The following is a 25,384-nucleotide window of genomic DNA, read 5'->3' as shown; positions in this document are numbered from 1 at the left end:
GGTCCCCCATTTTCAATTCATCATAACATATATGACACACACGACACAGACAGTACTGCTACATACATTTATGACATACCAGATTTGCAAATACAGTACTGTTTGTGATACAAAAAGAGTCCAGAAAAGAGAGTACATTTGACGTAGAAACTGTTGGAGGAGGTTGGAGGGGTGGTAGACTTACACTGTACAAACAAAACTGCATTGGAATATTGACAAAACCATATTGGTAATGTACTGTACATTGGAGGGGGTTGATATAGCTATAAACCTGCTTTCCTTCGAATATATCAATTAAACGTATATTGAAATACACTATATAGCCTATACACCAACACTGAAATGACAGTGGATAAATAAATAAGAACTAAAGCTAATCGGTGGAAATAGACTGCATTAATATTCCATAACAAGTCTTGTGTGCGCCTACGAATGAACAGTAGCCTATAGGCTTATGTTATGGAATAATAAGCCATACTGCTTCATTCATTACGCCCGCCGGCCCGTAAGCTATATATATTATATCATTCATTCATTCATATACAGTACTGCGCGCGCGTGTGTGTGTGTGTGCGCGCGCGCTGCGGCAGGTGTGTACCGCGAGCTGTATATGATGCCAATACATTAATCTAATCTAGTTTTGATGGGCGCAAGCGTGATTATGAAACCTAGCCGCATTTCTCGGAGACGCTCTCTGATTGGCACTGACTGACGCTAGGTTTCGTAATCACGCGGCTCTCAAAGCACTTCCGCCATTCCATTTCACACAGCTGCGTCAACAGTTGCTTTATAAGGACTGTCGGGGGCGTGGTTTGTATGCAAATGAGCTGAACGGGAACGAGCTTTGGAGTTTACGACAGAATGCCATTCTCCAAGCAGATATCAGATCATATAATTTCTGCAACCGTTTCAGCCACTTAAGACATATCTCCAGCACGTTCAGGACTCAGAGTGTACTTGTCATAGATTATGTCTCAGTGGTTCCAAGATAAGTCTTCCAGAATATATCTTTGAAACATTTTCGGGAATGAGACCCAATGTGAACAGGAGGCAGCTTCCAGCAGAAACAGGTCCGCTTGCTCATCTTGCGAGCAGTGAACCAGCCCCAGGTATCAAGTGAAGTTAATTATTCACAGCGTAGCGTGTAAAGGGGCAGAGGGCTGGCACGCAGCATCAGGACTGTGCTTTATTATAGCTAATGATGTGGTGGCATCTGTGGTTTCTGCCCCCTGCCTCTCCTGCTGTGAATGTATATAAGGCAAGGGTTACTTTTCAAGGCTACTGCTTAGACATTTGAAATAAAAGACGGGAGTAGGAGAGGTGGCTCAGTGGTTAGAGAGACTGACTGGAACTGGAAGATCGCAGGCTCAATGCCCCTGGCTGTGAGAGACCCGGACTCTGTTGAAAAGGCATTCCCATTCACATCTATGTCCTTGAATAGGCTTTTGACAAGTGCATCTTATTAAAATGTCTGTCGTAGACTGTGTGATAATAATGTCATGGGAACATGGGAATCAGTGTTAGTTTGGTGCATGATACTGTGGGTGTGTTACAATGCGGCAAAAGCAAAGTTCTGCATTCAGTTTCTCCTCTAGTCTAGCAAGACGTTAATCTAAACCCAGGGCCACAGCCCACGGCTCTAACCCTCTCTTACATAATTAAGTTCAAGTTCAAGTTTTTTATTGGTCAAATACACAACAATACAGGGGCATTGCAGGTAATGAGATTTTTGTCTTTCGAGCTCAGGCTAAACAGTGCACAATTAAGAAACAACAATGAATACAAGAATGGTAACAATAAGTAGTAGGCCTAGTAGTAAGATCAAATAAAATATAAAATCGGGTAAGATAAAATAGTCAATTATTTACAGAAAGTGTCTTGCGTATAGTCAGTGGCGGCCGGTACATTCTTCCCATGGGGGGGCGCTATACCAAACATTTTGCAAACATGTACCACGCATTGGCATGTCACTGGCAGCGGACAGCTGACCAAGCGAACACTGACTCCCCACAAGTTACTACCAAACCACCAACAACACACAACCAGTCAAATAAAGTACAGTCTAATTCACAACTTGAAACACAATATATAAATAGAAAAGTTAGAAACAAACTTGCTCCGTCTCCAAACACACGCAGAGAGAGAGAGAGAGAAGAGAGAGAGAGAGAGAGAGAGAGAGAGAGAGAGAGAGAGAGAGAAGCGTTAGCTGAGTGGCTAACAGCGGCTAGCGTTAGCTGAGTGGCTAAGAGAGAGAGAGAGAGAGAAAGAGAATTAACTCACTTTGTTTAATTGAAACGTGGTCCAGCCGGAGGGCTTAATAAAGTGTATGTCCACTAGTGATGTGACGATTCATCGATTTGCATCGGTGCGCCGGCATACACGTTCACGATGCAAGTGCACCGGTGGAATACGTCCGCGTCGGCAAAATGTCAGGCTGAACTCGCGATGCATCTTGTTGTAGCGTCTTTGCATCGGTCAAAAACCGATGCATTGATATAATTTCCTCTCATCCACTTGTCAGCAGTGCACTGTGACTGCACACACACACAGCAGATACTATTGCTTTGCTACTACATAAGGCGAGAGCCGCGTCACAGTTATCAACAAACAGTGGAAGTCGAGGAGACATGAATAGAATTGCTCAAAATGCTAACGCTAGTAGCCTCTGGCTAACGGCAGTTAGCCGTTCAGCTAACGCTAAACTAGTGTCTAACTAAAGTGACTCTGCAACACCAGTAACATTAGTGAGGAGGGGGGGGGGGGGGGGGTATATTGAAGATGCTTGACAACAGGGGTTCAAAGATAACTTCAGATTTATTGGTTATTCATTTCTTAATTATATCGCTTCATGCAATCCATCCAGCCTGGCTCCGTGATGTTGACATAATGCTACGGTCGGAAAGTACTATAGACGCATCCTAGTGACCTAGTCTAGTGTGTGACATCATCAACTGTCGACGGGGCAGCTCAGACGGGGAGTCTCTCTCTCTCTCTCTCTCTCTCTCTCTCTCTCTCTCTCTCTCTCTCTCTCTCTCTCTCTCTCTCTCTCTCTCTCTCTCTCTCTAGGTACAGGTACAAATGGAACGTGATTTGACATTTCAGTGCATGATTATTCACAAATAGGAACAACAAAATAATAATAATGATAAATAAATCTCGTGTGTTTTTAGCTAAAGTGGATAGAAAAGACAGTTTATGCAAAAGTCTTCTTAGGCACCCAAGAGTTTTTATATAAATTGTCTTACAGTAGATTCTTTTATTTTTAATAATAATATAAGCTGCAGGAATACAACCAAATCCTCTGTCATACCATAAAATTGTATTATTTATTATTATTATTATTATTATTATTATTATTATTATTATTATTATTATTATTATTATTATTATTATTATTATTATTATTATTATTATTATTATTATTATTATTATTATTATTATTATTATTATTATTATTATTATTATTATTATTATTATTTTGCATCATGTTGAATCGCATCGTATCGCCCCGAATCGCATTATGTTGAATCAAATCGTATCGAATCGTATCGTATCTCAACAGGGGGTGAATCATATCGCATCGCATCGCCCGGTGCTTCAAATGTATCGTTAATGTATCGTATCGTTGGCACCGTATCGAGATGCACATCGCATCGGCCTCAGTGAGGAGATGCACATCTCTAATGTCCACTGACTGTCCCCCAGACTGTTGTCGATGTATATTCCACTGCCCACTGTCCAGACTCGAGACTGCATCACAACACACAGCAACTACCTGGCGATCTGCCATCCACTTCTGCAAAATGCAGCTACGGAAAAGTACTGTCGTCGCCGCGTCGGCCAATCAGAGAGCGTCTCCGCGAAATGCGGCTACGGAAATAAAAAAAACTGCTAAGGCTGCTTGCCTAGACCGCTTCAAATCGCGCCCGGCTTCCAACATAATACATCATATTTCAACGCACAGCGCGTTACGCACTGATTGGCTGCAACGGATACAACGATGACGCACTCAGAGCGCTATTGCGTCTAGCCCGGGCGAGAAATACGGCTAGGGAGAAATGCGCCTATGCGCAGTGAGTCACTTCCTGTTCAGGAAAACGATTATTTTTTATTTGATATATTAACGTTATATTGTGCATTGGAAACACAAACATACTTCAAATGAGTAAATATTATTCATTTTAAACATGTTTATATTATTTATAGGGCTATAAAACAAAAAACAAAAACACATTTTTAACAGGGAGGTCGGCGCCCGAGCGCCCCCAGTGGCCAGCCGCCACTGCGTATAGTGTGTGTGCATGTTAAGGTGCAGTGCAGGGTGCATATGTGTTTGTGTGTGTGTCCAATAACAATAAGTAGTAGTAGTACAATGAAATAGAATATCAAAATGAGGTAAGATACAATTAAATAGTAAATCTTTACAGAAAGTGTATGTGCATATTAAGGTGTAGTGCATGAATGAATGAATGAATGAATGAATGAAAACTTTATTAACAGATTGCAGAATGGGTACAGTGCAGTACAGCTCAATACATACAATTGTTAAGGGGATGCAGACCAGAGAAAGACTTTCGTCTTGTTTACACCAGGGTCCCCCATTTCCAATTCATCGTAACATATATGACATACATGACATACAGATAGACAGTACTGCTACATCTATACATTTATGACATACCAGATTTGCAATTACAGTACTGTATTTGTGATACAAAAAGAGTCCAGAAAGAAAAGAGTATATACATTAGGCGTAGAAACTGTACATTGGATTGGGTAGGTGGGGGTGGGACTGTACATTGGAGGTGGTTGGGGGGGGGGGGGTAGGGGAGGGGGGGGGGGGGGGGGGGGGTTGGGTAGGAGTGGGGGGGGGGGGTTGGGTAGGAGGGGTGGGTGGGGACTGTACATTGGAGGTGGTTGGGTGGGTGGGGGGGGGGGGTGGGTAGGAGGGGTGGGTGGGGGACACTGTACAACTGTACAAACAACACTGTACATTGGATTATTGACAAGACCATACTTGGTAATTTACTGTACATTGGAGGGGGTTGTGTTCGGACATTTACAGGGGCCAGTTTCGAGTTGCAGTCTCCCTTAGGTGTTTTTTGAGAGTGTTTTTGAAAGTGGGTAGTGATTCACATTCCTTTACAGCTTTGGGTAGGGCGTTCCACATTGATGTGGCATAATTGCGAAACGTGTTTAGTCCCTTGTTTGAGCCGAATCTGGGTTTAACATGATTTGTGGAGCTCCCTCTGGTGTTGTGATCGTGGTATTCACTGACCTTTGGGAAGTATTTAGTCATGTACATGGGTACCTTGGTCGTGTAGTGTATCTTGTAGACCAGGCCCATTGCAAGTTGCTGTACTCTGTCGTCTACTCTAAGCCATCCTAGGTTGTCAAAGTGGGCAGGGGTGAGGTGGGTTCTAGGAGTAAGGTCAAGCAGTAGTCTGACCAGTTTGTTTTGAGATGTTTGTAATTTTGTTTTTAGCGCCTTTGAGGTGCTTTGGTACCATGAGGTGCAAGCATAGTCGTAGTACCCTTGAATGAGTGCTCCTGCTAGAGTCTTCAGGGTATTCTTGTTTACCAGTGAGGAGATCCGGTACAAGAAACGAGTTCGTTGGTTGACTTTTTTTATTACATTGGATGCCATTTTGTCACAGGAAAGATTTGCCTCTAGGATGGAACCCAGGTAGGTAATATCTTCTTTCCTTGTGACAATATTGTCACCCACTGTAACTGAGAAGCCGTCGGTCTTGCTGAGTTTGTTATTTGAACCGAAGAGAATGGACTCTGTTTTGCCCATGTGTAATGATAGTTTGTTATCAGCGAGCCATATGCAGATTTTGCTTAGTTCTGAGCTGAGGGTTTTTTCAACCTGTAATTTGTTCTTGTCAGAGACCAGCAGGGCTGAGTCGTCCGCAAACAGGAACAAGTTGCAGTCACAAGCTGACGACATGTCATTTGCATAAATTAGGAACAGTAGCGGACCTAGTATGCTTCCTTGTGGAACACCACAGTTTACTGTGAGGGGGGGGGATAGGGTACCGTTTACCTCCACCATCTGCTCTCTCCCCTCCAGGTAGGATTGCATCCAGCTCACTGATAGACTATCAAAACCAATTGCTTTTAGCTTGTCAATCAGAATGGTGTGATTGACAGTGTCGAAGGCCTTTTGTAGGTCCAGCATGACCATGCCGCAGTATTTGCCCGCGTCCACCTCTTGTTTGATGTGGTCGTTTAAATAGAGAAGGCATGTGTCAGTGGAGTGGGATGTTCTGAAGCCAGATTGGAATTCGTAGATTAGATTTTTTTCCGCAAGGTATTTTTCGACCTGTTCGTATACAATTTTTTCCATGACTTTCGAGATGGAGGTAAGGATAGAAACAGGGCGGTAGTTGCCTGGGTCTAATTTACTGCCTTTTTTGTGCAGAGGGGTCACTCTCGCAATTTTGAAGTCCTTGGGGACGTGTCCCTGTTTTATAGAGAGGTTTATTATGTGTGTGATGACTGGGGTGATGGCGGCTGCTGAGTCTCTGAGGAATTTGGAGGGGATGTTGTCATGGCCAGTGGCCTTGTTAGGTTGGAGGGCGCTCAGTTTTTTGAGTACCTCATCTGTTGTTACCATTTCCAGTTTGAAGTCATCTTTGTGGACCCCTAGGTTTTGTAGTAAGCTACTATGTGTTCTACCCCATAATGCCCTGGTGCGTGTGTCTTGTGTGTGTGTGTGTGTTCAAGAGTCTTAAGAGGTGTGTGTGTTCATGAGTTTTTGATAGATCCTGTTTTGTGTCCTTGTTCAGGAGTCTTGTGGCTTGTGGGGAAAAAGCTGTCCCTGAACCTGCTGGTTCTTGTGCGGATGCTCCGGTACTGTTTGCCAGACGGTAGCAGAGTGCACAGTTTGTGACTGGGGTGACTGGTCTCTGAGAATGTTCTGGGTTTTTCTGTCGTATATTATCAATATCTAAGGTTATTTACAGTACAATGAGGTTGCTATCTGGAAAGGAAGAAGGATCATAATGATAGAATGGTCTTCTCTACTGATAGATAAATAAACTGTGCAGCCCAGACAAAAGGAACTATAGTTCAACTCCAAGCGTTTATTTTGCCTCAGGGCTCAGAGTGAATTCAGAAGGTTGTTGTTTACATACAAGGATTATTTCATAGTACATCAAACATGTTTGTACATAGGCTTAATAAGGTTTGCACATCAAACCTAGTATGTACATAAACAGTAGTCATGGTTATCAAATGAAATAGAGAATCTTACTGAGCATTACACATGAGTAAATCTGGTCTCAGATGGATATCTGTATACATGTTACTCTAACCTAAACAACAATGGTGTTTCCCATGTATTTACTCACATGCAATCAGCTCACAGTAGTCTCTGGAATGGGCGGTAGTGAGAGACGCAGACCCTAGGTGGGTCTGGCATGTCTCTCTAACACTGCGTTTTCTATTATATACCCTGATATCCACCAATAATAGCAGTCTAGTAGTACGTTTTGGTCCAATCAGGTTTGTCTTCTGGGGGCGGTCCGCCCCCCTCCCTGTCTTCCTCCTCGGGGTCTTCTTCCAGTATCAACAGCGGGGGGTCTTCATGTGGCTTCTTGATGACTGGACAGTTTAACACTAAAACCTTTTCTAATTTGTACCTGTATGGCGACTATCCAAACATTTATGGAGTCACCGAGAGACTAAACCGGGGAAACAATTCTACCTGCCAGACGCACCGATTGTCATGAAATCACTGCTCCAGGATACTGCGTTTGGTTACTTTATTGCGATTAAAAGCAGTTGATATAGTAACGTCATTAAAAGCAAATCACAGCTTGATTGGATATTGTGTAACGTGCGGTTAGCAAAGTATGACTTCCCCGTTCACTCCCTCATCATTTCAATACCTGAAACCCGCCGGTGAACAGCTGACTTTTACTCATACTACTACACCACGTGACCCATTTGTGAATGACATGACCATAACAACCCGTCTTGTCTATACCTGTCACCAACATTACCTTAAATGTAAGAAGTTACATATGTATTCAGCATTAACCCAATGTGGAGTTTGTCTATATTTTAATACCAGATTTCCTATATAAAGTATCACAAGCCTGCTTTTTCCCAGACTGAATTTATAGTTCTAAGGTTTAGTTTCTAGCAAGCTTTACAACCTGAGTGAAATAGCTCTGCTGTTAAAAAGGTACACCTGGCTTTTGCATTATGGTTTTCTCTAATTATTCACACATATTAGTTATGAAATACACAGTCAAGGATACCACATTCCTTCTACACCTCTGTGTGCCACTGAAGCCACTGAAGGTCCTGTGTGAAGTAGCACACATTATCACACATGTTTCTGGAACACATTCACATGATTTCACATTTGTCATTTTCATGGTATCACATGTAAAACTTTACAAATATGTCAAAGGAAGGTTTTACATGTAATACAGGCATGAAAATGACGCGCGGGAAATCATATCATCATCATATCATATAATTGTATGTGTCTCTTTCATATGTGAAATCCATGTGCTTTATCTGGAAGTGTCACAGCAGGCAATGCCATGAAAAGCTCAAATGAATTCTTGCGGGTGGTATTTCTGGCTGCTCCCATCTCTCCTCTTCTCCTGCAGCTATAGAAAAATGAATGGACTATTAATATATCGCTCCTAGCTTCATCTGTGGTTCATGCAGGCTGTGATTCCAGTGAACGAGGCCTTTTAATGATGAAGACTTTATTTCAGACTCAAGGTCCATATTACACATATACAAAACAACAACAAGAATACAATAACAAAAGAAACAAGGCCAACATAGATTAAAATACATAAAGGCATCGATTCCAATGTTTCCACAAATCAGAGGAGTACCTTGTATCAGTTTGTTTTACATCACTAATGGCACCTATTATCTTGTTTTTTGTACTCTAATAAACGACACAACATTTAAACATCAAGTTCCTCAGCAGAGCATGGAAGGTGGGGACATTTGTAGTCACAAACAAATGGTTTGCACTAGTCCATCTTGGGAGCTTAACACTTTCAGTGCCGGCCATTAATGTTGATTAATGTCCTTGAGTGCCATCATCCACTTCAATGTTAGCGTTAAAAACGCATAATCTATGTTTTAAATTATGGCTATGTGTCTAATCTGCCCGTCGCTTATCAATGACTTGTTTGCAGTCAACATTGTCAAAACGGATTGTTTTTTAATCGGTTCATATCCTTTTTATAGCATTTCGAAAAGCTATCGTTTTCTAAAAAAATTCCGGAAAATATAAAGATTCCCTCATAAACGGCATTTATTGGAATATTCTCGAATACACTAGACACGTTGTCTTTTGTCGGCCTATTTATGAATCGTTTTCAAATAAACGCTAGATTATCGATAGTATGTGTATTTATGCACGCTATAGAAGCAAGCCGAGAAATCGATTACCTCATTTCCTCAACATCACACACACACACACACACACATACGGGACACGCTGTTATCTCAGTGAATACAGCTCTGATTATCCTAAAACTGGTAACATAGACTCCTTACCTTAGATCAGATGTTCTCCAAAAAGATTATTCCAATTCGTGATCGCCATTCCAAATATCGATCACGTTTATTGATTGATTATTGGCTGCTGTAAATATATATTCCAGGCTGCTTTCCAACTCGCGATCACTTCCCTCATCATCAGACGGCTCGCCAGCATAGTGAAGCCAGTAGGCTCCCCCCACACAGATCCACCACAGATCCACCAGTCTAATCGAATGGCCTGCAATTACACAGGGATAGACGATAGGGGGCGGTATTTTCCCATCGGAGCTCCTACAGGACGCTGCTGTACCAACGGGAGACTCGGTTGATGAAATATGAATTCAGATCGCTAATAAAAAAATCAAACGACAATTCGCGTTGTCGGCACTCAACGGGGGGCATGAAAAGACGTCATAACACGTCGTCTGCACTCAAAGTGTTAAGGAGGATCCTAAATGCATCATTATATACATGTCTCTCTCTGATAAGACAGGGGATCTAGAATCTTGAAGCGGTGGTTAGATCGCTAGCCAGAAATAGCTTAGCATTGCAGATCACAATGCTAGAAAAAAAGGACCTGATTGTGAAAATGTCAAGAATACAAATTACAACCAACCTATGTAATATAATGATTCAGGTCCTCACTTTGTATACTAGTCTGACACTAATGGCGTGTTGTCCATACAAGTGGCTCAGGAGGTAGAGTGGTCGTCTGGTAGTCAGAAGGTTCCCGGTTCGATTCCCGCTCCTCCTTGAGCAAGACACTTAACCTCTAATTGCTCTCGATTTGCAGGTTGGCACCTTGCATGGTTGCCTCCGCCATCGATGTGTGAATGTATGTGTGAATGGGTGAATGTGAGGAACAAGAATTGTAAATCGCTTTGGATAAAAGCGCTATATAGATGCACCACTTACCTTTTGGTATACTGTTGTAGTCGGGTTGAAGAAGCTTGATGCAGGTTGAGAGAATGTTGATCCACATTGTACAAATCAGCCGCCACTTCCTCCGTTGACCTCAGACTTGTGTGAAGGATAGCTCAGGACTGTGACCGAAGCCCAATACTATCAATGGAATTAAGTAAAGGAACACTATGGGAAATGTGCTTACATTCTTCTCCAGAGTCAGACAATTTCCTCTGAGTTTAGTAGAAAGCTATCTGGCCGCAAGCTAGCCTAGCTTAGCACAAATGAGTGGAAGCGGATGCATAGTGGCTAGCCTAGGCATTGGCCAATGGACGGTTTTAAGCTAGGCCAGCCACACAAGTATCCTCTTCCATTCATTTGTGCTAAGCTAGGCTAACATGCAGCATTCTACTGAACGCACAGAGAGGAAATAGGTACCTATCTTTTTGTTTGACTCTGAAGAAGACGGTACACACATTTACCATAATCCCTATTTCCTTATTACCTCATCCTTATTTCCCAATCCTTATTTCCTCAGTGAAACTTCCTCTCGGCAGTCCTAATAAACTCCGGGAGCCCTTCATGGAGAATGTGCAGAGAACGGGCGAGGCTTCAAAGAAGGAGAGGGGGCATCGGAGAGCTGAGCCGTCACAACACAAAGGTACATCAGGCTGCTCAACGAACAATAAACACTATACAACAACCATCAAATGCACACAGCACACACATCCACACGCACACACTCACTTTAAACAAACAACACACTGCAGCACCCACTCTCCACACTTTAGATCACCTAAACACACTTTATATTGATTGATAAAGGATTTGCACTACAACTCGTACACCTTACTGTAAATTGTACCTAAATTGTACCTCATCTCATTTCTGCTTTGCACTATAAAGTATTGTATATTAGTACACTGCATAGTATATTGTATATTATATGATAACTCAGTTACTTCTATTCTGCATCGAACATTGTACATATGTCTATACTGAACACTGTGACCTCTTTTTTTACTTCTAATTTACATGCTATACTATTTTATTTCATACTTATCCTGTCTAGCACAGTCTCTGGAGCGTAACAGTAAGAAGCATTTTGTATAAAAGTATTCTGTACTTCTGTATGACAACTATTAAAGAAACTTGAAACTTGAAACTACATGTATCTTAGATTCAAAGAGGCAAAAGAAGACAGCAAAGCATTGTGCTGCCGTCGAGCAGAAACCTTGCACCTACAATTCTGCTGATTTTCACGTTTTTACTGGAACTGAATATTTACATCTTCATCTGTGTCCTAAAGACAACGAAATCCATTCAAAACCCAATGTAGAACTTGTGTTAATTCATGGAAAGTTGACCGTTTTGGAGATATGAGGTTTTCACTCGACAGCAGCGATAAACACGAAATAGCGAGTTGGTGTGTAGATCCTTAATTCACATTCTATACAAAACACCCGTTCTAAACGTGACCCCGCGTCCCCTCCCTTTCTAGATACGGCCTACACCAGATCGTCATCCCCTCCGGAGAACGGACTGAGAGCGCACGCTTTAGACCAGAAGCTGAAGAGCGGTCCCCGCTCGGAGAAACCAACGAGCCACTCGAGCAGAGGAGGACCTCAGGAGCCGCGCGGACAGCCGTCCGGTGTTCCGGGGGTCGGCGGTCACAGTCGGAGGAGCAACACCTCCCCTAGTCGTCACGACCAGCACGGCGGCCAGGAACAGTGGGAGAAGGGCGGGAGCCGCGGAAAACCCAAGTCCACCTGGAGGCCCGTCCGGGAGGTGCTGAACGTGGACAACGTGCTGAACGAACTGGAGCAGCGGCGTCTGCAGCAGCAACACGACGGCCCCTGCGGTAAACCCTCCTCCCAGGAGCGGGCGCACGCGGAGCGGGAGCGGGAACACGTCCGCAGCAGAGACGACCGGAAGCAGAAGTGTTTGATGACCATCTACGAGGATGAGCAGCGGCACGAGACGGAGAGTCACAGCTCCTTGGAGTCGGAGAGCCGAGTCAACCAGAGGGGCGGCAAGCTGAAGGGCGGACCTAAGACCCTGCTGCGTAGCGACACGTGGACCATTCAAAGGACAGAGTCTGGCTACGAGAGTAGTGATAGGCTTAGCAGTGGCTCCACCAATCCAGACTCGCCTGGGGTAGATTGCTTTGCAAATAAAGACCAGAAGTTAACACCCGAAGCACAGTTGCAGAGGTGAGAAACAATAGTATGTCTTGTTATTTCATGTAAACTCAGGCTTTTTATCCTGCAGTCACTCACTCACTCACTCACTCACTCACTCACTCACTCACTCACTCACTCACTCACTCACTCACTCACTCACTCACTCACTCACTCACTCACTCACTCACTCACTCACTCACTCACTCACTCACTCACTCACTCATTCACTCACTCACTCACTCACTCACTCACTCACTCACTCACTCACTCACTGTCTCTCTCACTCACTCACTGTCTCTCTCACTCACTCACTCACTCACTCACTCACTCACTCACTCACTCACTCACTCACTCACTCATTCACTCACTCACTCACTCACTCACTCACTCACTCACTCACTCAAGGGGGGTACATTCAGGGTAATAGAAATTAATTTAAATTAAAAGTATAGTATAGTAGATAATAAAAAGATGAGGCGGTGAGACACATTTATACTATAATATCACTATGTGCGTATGTACAGTATAAAATAATATACATAATTCTATCCTAAGTCAACCCCATGTACAAATATATATAGCTAACCTAAGTCTACTCTGTACAATGTACAATACTCCATACAGAGTCTTAGTCTACCCTATTATAAATAAATCGATTACGCAGATTATCAATACATATAAATGTGCAGGGGTACGATTCTATGGCTGAACATGCTCATCATCTTTGCTAGCTCCTCATAGAGGGGGTGGCAGGGGTTCTCCAGGATAGTGTCCAGCTTCTTTCTCGTCTTCCTCTCTGCCTCTAGTTTGTCCAGAGCTAGCCTTCCTCACCAGCTTGTTCAGTTTGTTGGTGTCCCTTGAGTTGATGTTACTCCCCCAGCATACCAAACCTACTACAGACAAGAACAGAGTACAGAGTCTCCTCAGGAAGAACAGCCTGCTCTGATCCTTCCTGTAGAGGACCTCTGTGTTGTCCTGCTCTGACCCATCCTGTAGAGGACCTCTGTTGTAGAGGACCTCTGCGTTGTCCTGCTCTGACCCTTCCTGTAGAGGGCATCTGTGTTGTCCTGCTCTGACCCGTCCTGTAGAGCAGGGGTTCCCAAACTTTTCAGGCCGGGACCCAGAAAATAAGGCGTCAGAGAGCCGCGGCCCAATGCACATCGTCAGGCTTTTTTTTTTTTTTTTTTGTCAGGCGACCGATTTTTTAAGCCAAATATCACTTCAATCCTATTAAGTTAGCAATCCACTGTACTCCTCCTCATTATCGTTTGTGATGTAACTGATGATGGAGGAGTCGTCGGGAAAACTACTGTAGTTGGCACGTACCCGACTTGAAGCAGACGTTGGAGGTGTAGAAGGTGAACAGGAAGGGTGACGGCACAGTTCCTTGGGGGACAACGGTGTTGCTCACCAGCACACCAGCAGACCAGCTGCCCTGCAGTCTGATGTATTGTGGTCTGTTGGTGAGGTCATCTGTAATCCATGCCTGGTATGCAAACTGCAGGGGGTCTAGGGAGGCACTCACTACGGGACCAGCCTCTCAAACGTCTTCATGACACGTGACATCAGAGCAACTTGGCCATCCCTTCTTGGGCACTGGGACCATGGTTTCCTGTTAGCCAGTATTTACCGGCACAATGGCCATCTAGAATTTAAATTGGCCGGCAAATGTAATGCCTTGATGGGCATTGTGGGCCAAGTTTTACATTAACTGTGGTGAGTGAATATGCGTTAGAAGAGTGTTGCAGCTGAATGCATAGCAGACTATACCCTTGGTGCAGGCAGGTGGGAGGGGTGCAAATTTGTTGAAAAAGTTAAACTCCTCAACAGCCATGCCTTGCTATTTGTAGCCAGTTAACCCCCCCCCCCCCCAACACACACGCACACACACACACGCACACACACACACACGCACGCACGCACGCACGCACGCACGCACACACACACACACACACACACACACACACACACACACACACACACACACACACACACACTTCTCTGGGGTTGTTGGCTTGTAGCCTACCTTCCAGTCTGTCCTTGTAGATGTCCTTGGCTGCTCTAAGTTCCTTTTTGAGCTCCTTTCGTACTCTATTCTTGGGCCCCTCTGTGTCCCTTGCCATGACAATCCTATTTTCTTTCTGTTCAGCTGGTTTTTAATGTCCCCATTAATCCAGGGTTTATTATTGATGGGTACAGTGCTCTCCTCACATATATCATATGTAAATATAATCAGACCAATAACCATTGTGCTTTTATAATATTAAGCAGTAGCACAAACGCTCTAAATAAACCCACAACTTGAAGACGCCAGGGAGATGATTGACCAGTGATACAGATGTTCAGTCCTTGAATACTGTGTCAGGTACCTTGACAAACCACTGACAGGAATATTTGACGTTTTGTTTTGTTTCCAGTCAGAGTCAGTCACATCAAAACAGAGGGGATGCAAAACAGAACACAGCACGCTCACCTTCACATAATGGTAAGTTGAAACTCCTGTATATTTATCTGTATATTATCACGTTTTCACAAGCGAGGTCCCCATAAGAAAATGTAGTCCCTGAAAATGACAAAACCGCAGTAACATGGTGTTGTAGTTTGATACCAGTGGTTATTAACATGGTGTTGTAGTTTGGTACCAGTGGTTATTATTAACATGCTGTTGTAGTTTGGTACCAGTGGTTATTAACATGGTGTTGTAGTTTGGTACCAGTGGTTATTAACATGGTGTTGTAGTTTGGTACCAGTGGTTATTATTAACATGCTGTTGTAGTTTGGTACCAGTGGTTATTAACATGCTGTTGTAGTTTGGTACCAGTGGTTATTAACATGGTGTTGTAGTTTGGTACCAGTGGTTATTAACATGCTGTTGTAGTTTGATACCAGTGGTTATTAACATGCTGTTGTAGTTTGGTACCAGTGGTTATTAACATGCTGTTGTAGTTTGGTACCAGTGGTTATTAACATGCTGTTGTAGTTTGATACCAGTGGTTATTAACATGCTGTTGTAGTTTGATACCAGTGGTTATTAACATGGTGTTGTAGTTTGGTACCAGTGGTTATTAACATGCTGTTGTAGTTTGATACCAGTGGTTATTAACATGGTGTTGTAGTTTGGTACCAGTGGTTATTAACATGCTGTTGTAGTTTGGTACCAGTGGTTATTAACATAGTGTTGTAGTTTGATACCAGTGGTTATTAACATGCTGTTGTAGTTTGGTACCAGTGGTTATTAACATGGTGTTGTAGTTTGATACCAGTGGTTATTAACATGCTGTTGTAGTTTGGTACCAGTGGTTATTAACATGCTGTTGTAGTTTGGTACCAGTGGTTATTAACATGCTGTTGTAGTTTGGCACAAGCATGTCCAATACCATATCCTCATTCATTAAAGCATAAGATGGATAAAAGAGTAAATATTTGTGTTCATAATATTATCTCAAACTTTCCATTTTGCACATTATTACCAGGCTAAATGTAAATCTTTTTTTAAGATATTATGACATGAATGATGAATTTAGGGCAGACAGTAAGCGGACCCCTGTGGGTGAAAACCTAATTTAGCCGAGGGGCCGGTAGTCATTGAGCTGCTCAGACTCCTAGGAATCACACTGTACATTAAGTACGACTGTGACCAAAATACTCATAGCTCAGAGTAGGATTTCTAGGTACTTGGCAGGTATCTCCTATCTCTGTGGCGAGTAGGATTTAGTCTTATGAATCAACCGTAACATGTTTTTTTATGACACAAAAGGTACCTTAAATGAAAGGACACGGTGATAATTGCAACATTTTCTCTCAGCATTACAAAATACAAACAATTTGTCATTCGTAGATATTTTTGGCCCACCCCCCACAAATGTATGTGAATAATAGGTCATTGCTTATGACGTCTGTCTGCTTCAGCATATGTTAAATGATTGCTATGTTGACAGATTTCTATTTAATTCAATATGTTCCTATTGGCTAATGCAATAGCAAATAATGAATGAGGCACAAGGCCGTCGTAGGCTGGAGACAACTCTCTGCATGAAGCCCCTCAGCCTCGCTTCCCTCCCTGTGTGTGAGCAGACAGAACACCCACGTCACTCTGCGCCTCACTAAGTGTATAAAGAGACACTTCAACGCTGTCCATGGGCGAGTGTGTGCGTGTGACGGGGGATCGAGCCTGCGTGGTGTTGCGCCACCCGCCAGACTGCCCGTGCCTCCCTGCCTGCCTACTCGCCCCTGATTGAAAACGAATGGTTTCTGGGCCACTTCTAGCCTAAAACAGCCTTCAAGAGAGGCATCAGCCATATACAATAGAATAAGATACGACAATGAAACTATGCAAAAAAGTTATGCATGCATGACTTTTGAGTTATAAATATGACATATCACATGAGACCATTGCCTATGTATACAGTACAACCTAAATAGCTAGGTCTCTCCATGAGAACCAGTCAGGCATGGGACATTTCTCATTCCGTCTCCATGGGCTTTTGGCTGACAGCTGCTAGGTGAAAGGGAGGTGCAGCTGGTATAGCAACTTTTTATATATATAGAAAAGTATAGTTTTATGCTTGTATTTAGAAAAGTAAATTTTTTCCCACTGCCCTGTAAAGAAGATTTGGGCAGAAAATATGTCTCTCTCTTTATCCCCTAAATGCCAAGCGGCTGCCAAATACTGTAGCATTTTGGGCTCTCGGTGTTAAGGGCCGATATCATTGTGTAATTGTATGCTTTTAACAGCATGTTCATGAAAGTTACCATAATAGCCTCCACTGCTTGATATGGATGTAAAGTTCTAAACCACAACCACTTCTAAACCAATTCTCGTGTCACTACAGTATATCTGTTGTATCACATTCACATTTCACACACATTTCCCTACTGTACTGGAAGATACTGTAGGCTACATTTCCACTCCTCTCTCATTTCCACTGTCTCCAAACACCATCTATTTGAAATGTGGATGACACACTTTTATATATATATTAGTGCTGTCAAACGATTAAAATATTTAACTCGATTAATCGCATGATTGTCCATAGTTAACTCTCGATTAATCGCAAATTAATCACATTTTTATTTTTAATTATTTTTTTACCTTAAACAGATCTTTTTCAAGTTCCAAGTTTTAATACTCTTATCAACATGCGAGTCAACAAATGCTTGCTTTGTGCAGCCATTTAACACAAAAGGATGACCCTCATGCATTGCAAATTTGCATCAAATTCAAAACAGAGTGATGCACAAAATAACTTAAAAGAAAATAATAATTTAAAACAATGAATAAAGTGTGCATGAAATAATAGGGGAAAGAAAACGTTAGGAACTTGTTACATTCACACACACAAGGGCTGATTAATCACACACACCCCTCTCTCCCTCACACACACACTCTCCCAGCTCTCTTTCTCTTTTGCCCCTTCCTCATCTCTCTCACCCCCCTCTCTCTCTATATCTCACACACACACACACACACACACACACACACACACACACACACACACACACACACACACACACACACACACACACACACACACACACACACACACACACACACACACACACACACACACACACACACACACACACACACACACACTTCAGAAACAAACATAGTATCAATGAGAGCATCAATAATACACCTGAGTGAAGTCTAGTAAAAAAAATAAAAAAAGATTTTTTATTTTTTTTAGTTAATCTTGAGTTAAAAAAATTAGTGGCATTAATAGAATCGGGAGTTAACGCGATATTAACGCGATATATTTGACAGCCTTAATATATATATATCTGTTAAAGTAGGACCCACCCATGTGGTGTTCTCATCATTTTCAAACATACTGTATCTGCCTGGGAAGCATCAGACATGGATCACAACATCCAGGTTACTGTACAGAAAGGTACAACATCCAGGTTACTGTACAGAAAGGTACAACATCCAGGTTACTGTACAGAAAGGTACAACATCCAGGTTACTGTACAGAAAGGTAAAACATCCAGGTTACTGTACAGAAATGGCCATTGATATTGCTTCACATTTGAATTGCAACAGTGCTCAAAAGGTCTTCCAAAACAATTAGCACTATATTTCTTTCGTATGTAGAATTATCTTTTTCTATTGTAAATAATTTGGTTGGTTTTGATATACGGCACTGTGCTACAAGATGCAGCAACGAGAACTCACATGCAGCTAAATACTTCATTCATCCTTGGATGAAAAAAAAGTTAAGTAAAAAAAACTAGAGATTCTATTTTCTACCCCAGGTTTTTTTTTACCACAACCCCATTTTTGGCGACCCCACACTTAATATATCGCGTACTAATTTCAACGTGGAATTAAGGAATATCAAAATAAAAGCACATGTTTTTTAACTTGATCATGCATATTTATTAGAAAATTGTATTACAGCACTATGTTATCAATACCCATTTATAAAACGAGGCATATTTAGGCAAAATATGTTGCCAGATGACTTGGCAATGCACAGCCCCACTGTCACCTACCCACGACCCCACTTTGGGTCGCGACCCGTAGTTTGAGAACCGCTGCTCTACCCTTTTCTCCCTCTCAACATTTCTGAGAAAAAGCAAAAGCTGATTAAGGGGAAGTTAGTTTTTATCCAAGCAGTGGCAGATTATGGTGAAAGGATCCGGGGCACAAGGCCCTTAATGCTCCGACCTTTGTCTGGATTGTACAGTACAGGGTTGTACAGTATGTTTACAAAGTCCTTCCCATATCCCTCGCATCTGATACTGTACAATGTTGCTTCCCCGACAATTCATTTTTAAAATAGAGGAAATATGATGAGAGGTTGTTGTTTTTTTTTAGATGAGAACAATAAATAGTTTAGTGACAATGTTTAATACACATTATGTTTGCACATTTGGACATAGTCTACCTTACCGATTCAGTGCTGAAACACCAGGGCTGTGCGTTTTGCTCAAGTACATGTCTTTCACAGTTTCACCCTGTGAGGCCAACAGATAAAAATACAGTAACACACAGAGTGATTTGCTGCTTGCAACATGAGAGAGATCTGAACCTCTGAATGATCCATGCAACTGTCCCGGAGAGAGAAATCCTCTATAGAAACTTGAAAATAATAATAATAATAATAATAATAATAATAATAATAATAATAATAATAATAATAATAATAATAATAATAATAATAATAAATAATAATAATAATAATAATAATAATAATAATAATAATAATAATAATAATAATAATAATAATAATAATAATAATAATAATAATAATAATAATAATAATAATAATAATAATAATAATAATAATAATAATAATAATAATAATAATAATAATATTATTAATAATAATAATAATAATAATAATAATAATAATAATAATAATAATAATAATAATAATAATAATAATAATAATAATAATAATAATAATAATAATAATAATAATAATAATAATAAATGTGATTTATTTTGCACTTTTCTAGAATTTAAAGGTTGCTTAATGGACGATTCAAGACATTTAACACTGTATCTCCATGTATTTTTGGAGAAGGCACCCTCTATTCACACGCATTTAACATTCACAAATGTAAAACGACAACTCTCAATAATAACGTGTCAGATGTTTTAGTAACAATTGGTTGTATATTTGGTTGGACTTCTTCTGAGCTCTGACCGCCCGCTTTAACCTAGTCACCCCAATAAGCCCCACGCAGTCATTAATCTGATGATAATCCCAAAAAAGCTTGTTCAGAAAGCACAGCTGGGCCGCCGGCATTGTTGCGAACATCCTCTCTTGTCTTATGCAATGTTTTAAACATGCATCGCCACATGCGGCGTGAGGTCCATGTGAATCCACAGCCAGCGTATCCAGCAAACAGTTAAAAGCTTTTCATCCTTGCATGGACCACTCTAGGGCAACAGCGAAGAAAAAAATAACACATCTATTTTTAAAGTGAAGGAATTCGGCGTGCGTGCGTGCAGACGGAGCATGCCTATTGGCCCATCCAGCTGTGAGGATCTCCTCATACGGGCTAACGCTGTGCTGCCACCATGTGTCCTGAGAGAGAAGTGGTCTCCTGCTCAGTGAGGGGGGGATGGGGGACAGGCCTCCTGCTGTGTAACGTCAATCCCCCCCCCCCCCCCCGCTGTGTCTTACCTGCCGTTATCTTGCGTGTCTGCATTGTGTTTATCTTAATTATATCACGGATGGGTATGATGATTGATTCTACCGGTTTGATTGTGTGCATCTGTTAACCTAAATCAGTAGGCTAATGAATAGTTATGGAAAATAAATCCTGGAGATTCTTTTTATGTTTTACTATCAGATTTGCCATTTGCCATCGGGATTGTGTGTTGTTTTCAGTGATTTTGTTTTACTTCCAGGTAAACATCAACCCAAAACCCAGGGAAAGGCCACTGACCACCATGTGTCACACTCACATCTGAAGTGTAGTCCAAATTCAAGGTAACGTTCCATTCTGAGAAGAAAAGTTATGTTTCAATTATACATTACATTTACATTTAGTCATTTAGCTGACAAAGCGACTTACAAGTTCTGTATATCACAAGTCAACAGGAAGGGTACAACTCTTTCAGCTGACTAACAATGTTCATCAAACAGTGTTGAAACGTGGGTTCTGCAGTGTTGTGTGCATAGTAGAAACATAGTATAGTAGGTAGTAATATAGACAAGGAAGATTACGTTTTTTTTAGTTGACGGGAAAGATTTTGGCTGTCCTAACTGTGGTGGGAAGTTCATTCCACCATTGTGGAGCAAGGAAGGCATGAGACGTGATAATGTTACCCAGAGATTTGGTGAAGAGGGAGAAGAGGAGGGGTCCAAGGACCGAGCCCTGGGGGACATCCGTCTGAAGGGGACGAGGGGCCGACAGGGTCCCTCTCCATGATACTTGGTAGGAGCGGTTGTCGAGGTAGGATGACAGCCATGCCAACGCAGTGCCTACCACTACCAATCTTGCGAGCAATGCAAGGAGGATCTGATGGTTGACTGTGTCAAAGGCTGCCGACAGGCCCAGGAGAATCGGGACAGAGGAGAGGCCCTTTGCTTTTGCTAAGTGAAGAGCCTCTGTGATCGCTATGAGGGCTGTCTCTGTGGAGTGACCAGTCCTGAAGCCTGACTGATTAGGGTCTAGGAGGTAATTCTGTAATAGATAATCAGTGAGTTGTTTGGATACTATTATATATGTGATCCCGGACAATGGTAGCATATTAATCACACGGAATACGCTGTTCACAGGGACTACAGACCATGGCTGTAGCTAGCTTTATTGCCATAACAACGAACACGGAAGCGGGCTGAGCTGTCACCTTAAGAAGTGCTCGCCCTCCCCCTAGAGGGCAGGAGTAGGGATGGTGAGGTAGTAACACACCAACAGCCACATACATCACAGATACAGCACGTTCAAGTGATTTAGAAAGGAAGGAGAGAAGAGAGACAGGGCGATAGTTCTCTATGAAGGTGGGGTTCATGGTTGGTTTTTCTTTACGAGTGATGTGACTTGTTTTAGGGAGGTAGGAACCACCCCAGAAAGATGGCATGGAAATTACCACACATCCATCGCTCTGAACCAAACATAGCTGATTTAAACATCTTTCCATTCTGTAGACGGAAGTCGAAATACACCGCGGGCAGCTCCAGGAAAGGAGCGTCATCGGAGAGGGATCCCAGCAGCTCTGACCACAGGACGGGCCAGAGGGATCCCAGCAGCTCTGACCACAGGACCGGCCAGAGGGATCCCAGCAGCTCTGACCACAGGACCGGCCAGAGGGATCCCAGCAGCTCTGACCACAGGACCGGCCAGAGGGATCCCAGCAGCTCTGACCACAGGACCGGCCAGAGGGATCCCAGCAGCTCTGATCACAGGACCGGCCAGAGGGATCCCAGCAGCTCTGATCACAGGACCAGCCAGAGGGATCCCAGCAGCTCTGACCACAGGACCGGCCAGAGGGATCCCAGCAGCTCTGACCACAGGACCGGCCAGAGGGATCCCAGCAGCTCTGATCACAGGACTGGCCAGGGCGAGCAGCACGAGGGGCCAGGCGGCAGAGGGCACAACGGAGACGCTCCTGCCCTGAGGCGCGTCTCCAAAACCAGCAGCTCGGAGTGGAACAGCTCTGACGATCTGGCTCTCTCCGAGCCCGAGGACCGGGACAGCGCTTACCGCTCCAGCAACAGCGAGCCGGCCGCCTGTGACTCCTCCCTGTGTCCCCGCGTCCCCTCCCTCCAACAACACCCCCCGGCCGGAGAACCCTCGACCGCCACGTCGTCCCACCTCAGACCCGGCCAGAGGAGCGGCGGCCCTCACCAGGGCGAAACAAGCCACAACGTGTTACGACCACGGCTGCTCCAGGAACCCTTTCAGACAAGCCCGCGGCTCGCCGGCAAGAGCGGCGCATCCCACGTCAGGAAGGCCGAGACCTCGGGACACAGCAGGCCCGGCTCGGACGCCAGTTCCAAATCGGGCTCGGACCCGGAGAGGAGCGAGGACACCGGCAGGCTGCCCAGGTGCAGGTCCGGAGGAGGGGGGGCGGAGCAGGCACTGCCCAAGTGCAGGTCCGGAGGAGGGGGGGCGGAGCAGGCGCTGCCCAAGTGCAGGTCCGGAGGAGGGGGAGGTCAGGAGGTGTCCCTCACCACGTACTTCAACGTGGACAATTGCATGACGGAGACGTACCGGCTCAAGTATCACCACCAGAGACCCCTGGTGCTCTCTGCCACGGTGCCGCGGACAGCCATGCCTGAGCACCGGGATGCCGGCCACGCGCTCACTATGGACACACACTCTCTAGACGTGCCAAAAACCAGACCTGATACAAGTAAGCTTCTCTAGAAACACGGAAAACACACACACACACACACACACACACACACACACACACACACACACACACACACACACACACACACACACACACACGTGGAAATATGACAAATACCTGGTGGGAAGCATACAAAATGTATTCAATTGGTTGTTAATCTTATGTGAGGTTACTGTACTTTGGTTTTTGCTTCATTGAATTGTAATGATGCTCAAAAGGTCTTTCAAACGAAGTAGCAGTATATTTATATGCAGAATTATCTTTTTTCCCCCAATTGTTTTGTTGTGGTGCAAATTTGACATTGAAACCTCAACCATTGCTTGATTTTCTATTTAATTAAATGTATTTATTCATCAAATAGAAAATATTTTCTTAACACATTGGACGCCAGACCTGACATAAGTCGGGTTAACTCGCCGAACTTTGGGTGCCAAACCCGAGAAAAGTCGGGTTTTCATCGTTATTTCTTTTATTCGATATTTTCCTTCATAATTCATCCATCCAGCCTGATGTTATCATTGGGAATGGGTCTGAGATCGCAAACGTCCAATACCGCCGCCTAACGCCTTGCGGCCGCTATTGCACTCCATTTGAAACGATGTGGCTTGGTGTCTGGGCCGAGCTGCGGCGTGCGGGCGGGGTCTAAATACTCAGGCAGGGCAAGCGGTTATAACGGATGCATCGACGAAGGTCACCCCCCCCCTGTTCATGTTCAATGCTGGATTATGTTGGAAACACGATCGCGATCAGATAATTGGATTATTCTTTTTGCAGTACATCATAGACAAGGTAAGGGCTATATGTTATCAATCTTGCGTTGATCCGATAATTCTTTCCCCGCGATCGGAGCATGTGTCTGTAATGTACTGTGTAACGTATTCTGTTGGTGGCGATCGAAGCATAGAAACCCCCCCACCACCCTTTCATGCATGCATGATGAAACATAATACCGATAATCTAGCATTGATTTAAGATTGATTATTGATCCAGGCGAGGAATGGCACGATTTATAATGAAATGCAGTAAAGCGCTGTTTGGCGGCGTTTCCTGGGATTACACAGAATTACTCTAAAACTATACTCATATTCACCACGGTATAAGATGGAAATGTATGGGTGAAAAAAGTATCTGTTTCTTGCATCTTGACCGGAAGAAACTCACTGACAATCGACTATGTTATTAGATCCATAGCTATAATATTTAATATGGTTTTAGCACTGCAAACACCGGCATTTATCCCCATTGAACAAAGCTCTGGCACACACGGCCATACGCCCACAGCGACCTCTGGCGCTGAACCTGTTAACAGTCATTTCAAAGTTAGAAATGCATACATATTCTGCTGCTATTGAGAACATGTATTTCTATATTTCTTTATTTCTTTATTTGACTTTTGCACAATTTGCACAAGTGATTTGCAGCCAGATGAGATTGACATTGTTTTGTTTAGAATCAATGAGTATGATGCCAGATGATAGAAAAATAGATTATTAAGTTACAAGTAAGGCACAATCTATGATTGCAGAATGGCACCCTCTGCTGCCCCACTACTGCCTCATCTAGACTCTTCATGAATCTATTAATATGTAACAATAATATAATAATATAACAACAACAACAACAACAACAACAACAACAACAACAACAACAACAACAACAACAACAATAATAATAATAATAATAATAATAATAATAATAATAATAATAATAATAAACAAATACATACATACATAAAAAGAATATTCCAGATCTTAGGTTTAATAATGAAAATAATTTTAATATTGCCTTTAATGCTTTCTTTTTTCACAGGCCATAATAGCAATAAGCCCACAGCGAAATGGAACCCAGTGACTGCCAAAGGTCTGGATGAGCGAGGTTTTTTATGATGCTATTTACTTGGTAAGTTATATTTCCATGGACGGACGGACAGTAGGCGACATAGTAC

At 43.0% G+C, this 25,384-nt stretch overlaps 1 protein-coding gene across 1 annotated transcript in view; it reads left to right on the top strand.

The window, feature by feature from the left end:
- Nucleotides 1-25,384, top strand: part of usp53b (ubiquitin specific peptidase 53b) — a gene marked incomplete at its 5' end in the record, with an annotated part of 59,216 nt that extends 33,832 nt beyond the window's left edge. The window contains 6 exon segments of the mRNA XM_084318217.1: nucleotides 10,973-11,095; nucleotides 11,936-12,647; nucleotides 15,041-15,102; nucleotides 20,986-21,067; nucleotides 22,229-23,436; nucleotides 25,249-25,384. Of these exon segments, the coding sequence (XP_084174343.1) occupies nucleotides 10,973-11,095; nucleotides 11,936-12,647; nucleotides 15,041-15,102; nucleotides 20,986-21,067; nucleotides 22,229-23,436; nucleotides 25,249-25,325 (2,264 nt within the window). The 3' untranslated portion in view covers nucleotides 25,326-25,384.

This window comes from Notolepis coatsorum, assembly GCF_963971535.1.
Source record: "Notolepis coatsorum genome assembly, chromosome: 7".
NCBI lineage: Eukaryota > Metazoa > Chordata > Actinopteri > Aulopiformes > Paralepididae > Notolepis > Notolepis coatsorum.
Note: the sequence above shows the minus strand (reverse complement) of the source record. Positions and strands in the feature narration are given on the sequence as shown.